This window comes from Arachis hypogaea, chromosome 10, assembly GCF_003086295.3.
Source record: "Arachis hypogaea cultivar Tifrunner chromosome 10, arahy.Tifrunner.gnm2.J5K5, whole genome shotgun sequence".
NCBI classification, from domain to species: Eukaryota; Viridiplantae; Streptophyta; class Magnoliopsida; order Fabales; family Fabaceae; genus Arachis; species Arachis hypogaea.
In genome coordinates, this window is record NC_092045.1 from 114,556,300 (window position 1) to 114,564,655 (window position 8,356).

Below are 8,356 nucleotides of genomic sequence, written 5' to 3' on the forward strand. Positions count from 1 at the left end.
ATTCGACCAATACAAATTGATTACATTTTCATGTGATTTTTTTTGGTGACTTTTCATGTGATTTTAATATCCTTAAAATTTGATTAGAGTTAATAGCTATAAGTTATTTTAGAGAAATATGATGTGACTGAGTGTATGTTATACAATGAAGACTCACATGCTATATTATCTTTATGTAAAGTTTGATAGTTAAAAATCATTAGATAGTAATTTAGTTAAATTTATTAAATTATTTAATATTTTTTAAATATCAATTTCATATAAAGACAACTGTATATAAATTTTTACCATGTTATATGCATCATATGTACCAGAGATTTTGTAATCTCTATATACCTAAGTGGTTAAAATCTCAAAAACTTAAAACCCCTGCTAAGAGTGAGTCAAACCAATTGATTAATACTTAATAGTAAAAAATAAAAAAAAGGTAAAAAAACAATTCATGGTTTTGAAAACTAGGCAAATGAGCCACAGGCCAACTAAAATTTCTTGTTGCTCTGAGCATAGGAATGTACTATAAGACCAGCAAAGCCGAGATACAGAAATTCAGGAATCAAAATCTGTTCATTACCTCAAGGAATTAACTGCCCTTTTTATTCTCTCTCTCTCTCTGAAAAGAAGGCAATTTAATTATTAATGTACCTATGAAATAGTTTTGAACTATTCTGCTACAAATGAATGAGAACAAGATACAAGAAAACAATGAATCAAAATGTGCATCTTGGACAGTCACAGAGATGCTGGCAAATTGAGAGCCAAAATATGAGCAGCAATGAACACCAAATATGAGAGCTTGAATAACACATTACTCCGATCCGGTCGCCTTCTTCTGCGACATCTGTTTGCCGGATAGACTGTCTAGGGCCTTCCTTGCAAGCTCATAACCTGCTAAGTTTATGGCACCCAAAGGAGCAATCCAAAAGAACCTGGGAACTGCACCTTTATATAAGGCAAGAGGTCCCTCCTGCCGTAATATAGATAAGGCAACTACGGCAGTTGAGACAGACTGACCCTGTGTAGTCATCATTCTAGTTTTGATGACGTCAAAGGGCGTTGTGGTGACACCAGCCAATCCACCAGCTATAGCTCCAACAACAACTGCCTCCCATGGCTCCAGTTCCCGCTGTATTAGTCGTTGAACGGCCTTAAGAAATGCCACAACAAACATGACTTATATAGGAAAATGTTATGAAGTGTAAGGATTAAATACTATGGAGTATGGAAGTTAAGAAGATTCACTCAAATTATCATAAAATGCAGAGTCTATATGCATAGAATTTAGAGTCTTTTTTCTTTCACCAGGGCTAGGGACTGGGCTACCTGAGCAATCTATCTTAGCAGAGCATCTTTTCCATCATTTCTTCTGTTTTTCCATGGTTGATGCAGTCATTGACATCAATCCAAGTGGATAAACCAAGCTTTCATTCAACTCTCTCTGCGCTTATTTAGTGTTCTATATCTGTTACCTATACAAGCCAGGCTCTTAGTTATAGGGCGTAATAAACTGGTTAGCCTGACCTAATAAAAGAGGAAAAAAAGGGGAAACTATCCAGCTTCTATATAGGCTTCATGTTTACACAAAATTATTCATCTTATTGTGGCTGAATAGAATCTGGAATTAATAGAAAGAAATATCTGCCTCAATAATTATGCTAATTTTCAAACAATTTTATTGTGCAAGAACCTTCGTAATTTCCAAGAATAAATTCAAGTCTCAAGTCCTTTAAGAGACACCAAGAAACATGAATCAATTGAGTCCTGTAAGATACAAATGTGAGTTAAGTTGGAACTTCCTTTACTTCTGTTGAGTAACGTGTCAGGTAAAGCATGCCACATGTTATGTTCTTAACGTGTCACGTTGCACTTAACAGTGACATACCAACGTCTAACAGAAGGACTAGTTTGACTTGTGTTCTATTTTTTAGGGAACAAACTGAAACATTGGATCTTTTAGAGACCAAATTGAACTTATACGTAATCATTCAAAGACCATTTTGAGCATTAAGCTTGGAAACAACATACCTTTTTAGATTCATCATATAGACCCATGCCAGCAACATAAAATGGAACTTCGCGACAAAGGGTAGCTCCAGTTCCCCGAAAGAAACCCCCAAGTCCATCTTGGCGCCAAGTCCCAACTAATGCCTCACCCAAACTGTCATAAAGTCCTGCCTGCAACCGCTGCTTCAACACCTCACTGGGTATCCGCGTAACTGTTCCCAAAATTGTGCTACATAATGATAATATAGAATTTACCTACATAAATGCTAATATACTAATTAAGGGTTTGTCTAGGAAAGCTACAAGATTAAACTTAAAGATTGATTTGATGGGACGTTTCTGAAAACCACAAAGTAAATGAAAAATGAAAGATAATAAAACCATGATCTGACATTATATATCACATACAAAGTTACATATGTAGTTATGTACTAATTACCTGGATTTCAGGAAGTTTTGTTGGAGAACCATGTAGCAATACCAACTTGCTAGCTTCAAATATCCCAGTTCGCAAGGCATGACTGTAGCATGAAAAACATGCATGAGACAAGAAACAAAAATTACAGTTTCATTGTTAACTTAAATAATTGAAGGAGCTGCCTCCTCTCTTTTCTGCTTATTTTGATTAGAAACGAAGCTGGGAAGAAAAAGGAGAGAGATTAAAAAAGCAACCCTGACAACTGCCCAAGAATTGCAGGGATTGATCCCTTGTATAAACCCCTTGCTCCAATCTGTGGAACCATGGAAATGATTTCAAAGAGTGATAGCGTTGATGCCTGTACTTGGGTCTACAACACCAAACAAGAAAACAGTAAGGCCTCCCTTACAAAATTGTTACAAAATGTAAAACTCTGAAAGGATTATGGAATCACTCAATCACATCTAATAATATGTAAGCAGACAAATATATCAACTTCAGCGGTAACTAGAGATTTCATTAAGTTAAAGAACTTGCCTTGATTGTATCAACTGGATGCATTAGTGCACAAGAAAAAGCACATGAAAGGCCACCGGCTATGGCTGACCGTAGAACACTCCCAGCAGGTATTTCATCGGGTGACGGAACAGCAGCTATGCTTGCTGTCTCGGACGAAATATTCCTGGGTATGAAAAAGATAAGGGTTAGTTATGAAGGATGGATCCTGGACATTAGTTGCAAGTTACAAGACAAAAAGGGAAGTAACTACCAAATTGAAGAAAATATGAGGGAAAATTGACTGTATTTTCTGATGATTAATCTGTAAAATTGGGCTACATTATACAGACACCAGGTGAATATTTTCTAATGAATCGGAATTAGTATGGAAGCTGAGAAATAATGTAATATATCTCAACACTAACTAAAAGTCTAGAATTCTACTCTATTATCCCCAACATTGTTGCACAGTTACATTGACTGCAAAAAAATCATTAAACTCCAAATAGAGTGAAACGGCCACTTGATAAAAGTTTAACAATCCGGTTTTCAGAGAGCAGAAATAACAGTGATATAGATGTCAAACCTGGCCAGGAAAAGGAAAATATTAACAATCTGGGACTTATTTGTCCTTTTCTCTATCCAAAAAAAAAATCATTCTTTTAAACTTAATTTTGACATACTCATATGCAAACCAAACACAAACTAATTCTTCTGAAAGTAACTTTTTGCAACTTAATTATTTTTAAGGTAGTTTTTCTAAAAGCTAAACCAAACATACACCAGATCTTCTGAAGTTGCATGGGCATTGCTATCTCTGTCAAGCTCCTTAAAGAACCTCTTTCCTGTAAGATGATGAGATGAGGGTCATTTCAGATAACAACATAAATAAAAGTTTGTCATACACATCTTGAGGTACCTCAATAATTTTGTATGTATCACAAAACTCATAAGTCAAATCCGACATCATTTTAAACTCTACTAGCCATTCATTATGTTTGGTAAAGAGACTATTTCCACCTGTTTAGGCACAATGATATTGCTATCCTTCTGCTAACGTATGCGAAAGTGCGAACACACATATCCATACATGTATCAAAGCATATCTTAGTAACTACATTTCACAATTTAAACATTAAAAGCACAAGTGCACAACACAAGCAAAGAGATTCTAGGTTCTGCACCATTAGAGATGCCATACCTTCAGCTTCCTTGTTTTCAAGGGTTGCACTACCATCTCCATCTTCATTTCTTGATTTGCAGCTTAGTCCAATTACACTAGATGGAACACCACCTACCTTTGCAAATCTAAACTCCCTCATGAAATCATTGACATCTAATCTGAGCCATTTTGCAACTGCTTTCTTATAACTAAACCGAGATGAAGAAGGCCGCCGCGGGGATGTTTGCCCGAAATCAATCCGATCTTCGTGCACTACCTTATCCAAATGTGGAAGAGACTGACACAACTGATCAATAAAACCCATCATGCACTTCAATGGAACATGTTTCCCTTCTGTCTCCCAGTCACCCTTTTCCAAAGTAGTTCTAACAAACTGACTCTTAGATCCATTTAGCTTCTCTTCAGGCGAAACAGCGAGCTTCATGCAAGAACACAATTCATCTTCACCGTCCATTTTCTGAGATCTCTTTACTCCTGATTTGAAAGAAAATGGCAGAGCTTGTATTAAGCCATTAACAACCTCCTTCTCCTTCAACCCTGTACTCCAAATTTCACCTTCATTCACATGTACCTTCATTGAGAACCCCTTTTTCTTCGCATCACAAATCTGAAACTTGCAAAGTTGCTTCACCCAACAACACTCAAGATCCATTGCGGCCTTCCTAATATTCACTTTGACAACACTAATCGAATTGAAGAAACACTCAAGTGGTTCATTTCCTGACATCATCACCGATCAAAAACCCTTGAAAAAAGAAAAAGAAAAAGAAACAACGCTATAAACATTTTTCACACAGTTCATCGTTCAGAACAAGAAGGAAGGGAAGGAACTTCGTTACCATAAGGATCACTCTGATTGTAACCGTCTATGAAGCAGATTGGAACGGAAGAATCTAGCAAAGATAGCGTGCTGGAAATTTAAGAACTGATTGAAGTGATTCTGCGCCAAGAGGAAATGCTTCCAAGTTTATTTTGACTAGTTTGACTCATTTAAATAATTTATTCTAAGCTCATTTTAAAATATAAAGTTATAAACTACTAAATTAAACTAAATTAAAAATATATCACTAATTTAATTTTCATTTTCCACCGTTGCGTATCTCATTTTTTACGCGATCTCTACTCCGTCTGCGTTCGATTCGCGTTAGCCATCTGCTTCTGTTCGCCGTCGCTTTTGCGTTCACCGCCGCCTCCGGCGCATCTCCGGTTCACCGCTTCTTCTCTCGCCGCTTCCTGCGCTGTTTTGTCCCTCCTCTGCTTCTTCTTCACCATTTCTGCGATCTTCTTTCTCTCAGATCTAACTCTTCAGCTTTCTCTGGCTGCATCGATCTATCAATGGTGTTCACCATCGAATCTTTCATGGATTTTTTACTATCCTTTTTACCAGGTAAACCTATCATTATTCCGTTGAATTTCACTCATCTGCTAGATGATGGAATGGTCCTGTTTCTTTTAATTCTGATATCATCAAGTGAGAATAATGTTTTATGCTTAATTATTATTGATTTAGGTTTATTATTATAATAATAATTATGATTATGTGGTTACAAAAATGGTTTTGCGGTTATTATTTGATTGATTAGTTTGTTGTGTATTTAGACATTGGATTCACTTGCAGCTGTATTCATCAATCATGTATTGTTCATGTTTGGCTTAGTAGTAACAAGTGCCTTTTCTATTTGTTTGATGAAGCAAATGCAGCATAAGCATGTCAAACTCCTCAGAATTTTCTTCGTGCTTTAGGCAAACAAGAGAGCATTACTTATGAGATTATACAAACAAAATACTAAACATTATTGATTAGTCTCCAATACTTGCTCCCGTAAAATATAGTCTTTTAGGCTTTGTGTTTGTTCTTCCAGTGCATCTCTCTTTCACATATATGTAGTTATGTGTAGTATGTAACAATGTAGTTATCTCTCTTTGTGTATGTTATTGTTTCTAGTATGTTGATTCTTTTCTGGAATTCTGTAGGGAAGATGTAAATGTACCTTTAACTGAAATCTCCAATCTGCCTCTCATGGACAAAGGCAATGGCTGCAGCTTCTCAGCGGTTACTTCAACTGCCATCATTTCAAGTGTCATTTTTGTTATCACATTGATCTTGGTTCGAGTTCTTTTTGTCATATATTGTAGCAGCAGGCCTATGAGCAGAAGAGCTAAAAAACCTGTTAGTACCCTCATTATTTTGGGATCAGGTTTGAGCTTATTTTCCTTCCTTTCCATGCATATATCACAATACTTTTACCTCAATTGCATCATGAAGTTTTGGTTTTATTTTTCTGTAGGAGGTCATACTGCCGAGATGCTTGATCTATTGGCAGTATTACAGAAAGATAGGTTTTACCCAAGATTCTATATAGCTGCTGCGACTGATAACATGAGTTTGCAAAAGGCCGAGTTGCTGGAGAACTCCCTTGCAGCAGAGGTACTATTTTTGTATGTCTCCAGAAGTGCCTTATATATTAGTGAACTTTGCCACAGTTATTCCCAAGAACACCGTGTTTTGTGGTGTGCTTTGTGTGTTTTGGGCTCTACATGGTAGTCGGGTGCCTTTAGTCAAATGAAGTCTTGAGTCGTAAAGACATTGTTGGCATCTTGGAATATAAGATTTAATGGTTTGTGAACTTGTGCACCTTACCTTTGTTGCACTCTATATGAATCTATAATGGTAGTTTTTTATGTTGTATATTTGTCTCTGTCAATGATTATTATAAGGAAAAATAAAGAGATTACGTGAAACTTTCTTTGAGGATAATATATTGGTTGAAGTCCACTGTATTTGGAGGTGGGAATAACTAGACTTCAGACTTGACTTTATGATCGTAAATGTACCTGTGTTCCATTCCCATTTCTTCCAGGAGTATATATCTATGATTCATAGGTGATTTGTTGCAAGCAGTTTATACTTCAGGGGTCTAATTGAGTGCTTATCAAACTTGGTGGAAATTATTGTCATAAAGTACATTCTCATAAAAGATAAATCAGTATTTCTGTATTGTGTCATTAACTTCTGAAGAGCTGCTTAATGATGTGCTCTTAATTTTACTTCTGCTTATTGTCAATGATTTATAGATTCTGATCAGGAATATTTGTTGTTTTATTGCAGAATGGAACACCGATAACCAATGCTGGAAAGTTCATGAAGATATATCGGAGTAGGGAAGTTGGTCAATCTTATATAACCTCAATTTGGACTACTTTAGTTGCAATGGTACATGCCCTATGGCTGATGATTAAAATTAGACCTGAAGTGGTACTGCACTATGTCTATCCTTAATTTCTTCTGTCCATAATTTCTGTCACTCTTCTTATATATTAACTATTTTACTATTCAGATACTTTGCAATGGACCTGGAACTTGCATTCCCATTTGTGCAATTGCATTCGTATTTAAGGTTCTCATTCCCATCATTGTTATATTTTCATTCTTTTGCTTCGTTTATCCAATTTATTTGACTAGTTTAGCTGAATGAAATCTTGTATACCTCATTTTGTTTTTTATGTGGAGCCAACACACGGTCATTCACCATTAAATGGGGTTTAGAAGAATCCGTCTCATGTGAATCTTACACATCTAATGAGTGTACAAAATAAAAATCAGTCCAGGAAACACATTTATTAAGCTGATACTGAATTGTGTTTAACCATTTGCGTAGGTACTTGGGATCAGATGGTCATCAATTTTCTATGTCGAGAGTATTGCGAGAGTGAGGAGGCTCTCCTTGAGTGGACTGCTTCTGTACAAGTTGCGAATCGCCGATCAACTCTTTGTTCAATGGCCACGGCTGCAACAGCAATATCCGCGAGCTATCTATGTTGGCCGTCTTATGTAACTCATTGTTTCCTTTATCAATTGAGAGAATTTTGTATACTGAATCCAAAACAGCAAAACATAATTTTGCCTTGATTGAGAAATATTGTTGTATAAGCAAATCCTTCCTTACTTTGCAATGGGTTCATGGACGTGGGCTTTTTGTGGCAGTTTCATTGGTTTTAAATTTCGAAGATTAATTCTTCTAATGGATATGCCAGACTTTTTCTATACATCCTTAGCTTATGACCTTCTTGGTTGAATTTTATTTTTATATTTTTTCTAATACAAAAGTGAAGTATTCTATAGAGACTTTAGAGAGTAAAATTTTAAAATTTTCAAAACAGGTACATACCAAGCACATTTATTTATTAGTTCCATTGCAATGATTACATCCATTATATTTAATAGTAATTCTTCTAATGGATATGTCAGAATAATT

The 8,356-nt window shown here is 35.9% G+C and overlaps 2 protein-coding genes across 5 annotated transcripts; one reads left to right on the top strand and one right to left on the bottom strand.

Moving 5' to 3' along the window:
- Positions 1 to 446: 446 nt before the first annotated feature.
- Positions 447 to 4,830, bottom strand: LOC112716886 (uncharacterized). 3 transcript variants are annotated; one of them, XR_003160510.3, is made up of 8 exons: positions 4,119 to 4,830; positions 3,699 to 3,762; positions 2,957 to 3,101; positions 2,674 to 2,789; positions 2,441 to 2,522; positions 2,023 to 2,256; positions 1,321 to 1,466; positions 447 to 1,144 (listed from the first exon to the last, which is right to left on the bottom strand). XR_003160510.3 is itself a non-coding variant. In XM_025768920.3 (7 exons), the coding sequence occupies exons 1-7, from the start codon at positions 4,828 to 4,830 to the stop codon at positions 806 to 808; spliced, it is 1,671 nt and encodes a 556-aa protein (XP_025624705.1). In that variant the 3' UTR covers positions 447 to 805. The 3 variants fall into 3 exon arrangements, 2 of the variants coding, with proteins under 2 accessions (XP_025624705.1, XP_025624703.1); XM_025768920.3 differs by lacking the exon at positions 1,321 to 1,466 and having other exon boundaries at positions 447 to 1,123; XM_025768918.3 differs by lacking the exon at positions 1,321 to 1,466.
- Positions 4,831 to 5,334: 504 nt separating this feature from the next.
- On the top strand, positions 5,335 to 8,147 carry LOC112716887 (UDP-N-acetylglucosamine transferase subunit ALG14). Of its 2 annotated transcripts, XM_025768921.2 has the most exons (6): positions 5,335 to 5,487; positions 6,075 to 6,298; positions 6,389 to 6,528; positions 7,210 to 7,356; positions 7,439 to 7,498; positions 7,760 to 8,147. In XM_025768921.2, exons 2-6 carry the CDS (start codon positions 6,121 to 6,123, stop codon positions 7,934 to 7,936), a joined length of 702 nt encoding a protein of 233 aa, XP_025624706.1. In that variant the 5' UTR covers positions 5,335 to 5,487; positions 6,075 to 6,120; the 3' UTR covers positions 7,937 to 8,147. The 2 variants fall into 2 exon arrangements, with proteins under 2 accessions (XP_025624706.1, XP_025624707.1); XM_025768922.2 differs by lacking the exon at positions 7,439 to 7,498.
- Positions 8,148 to 8,356: the final 209 nt, after the last annotated feature.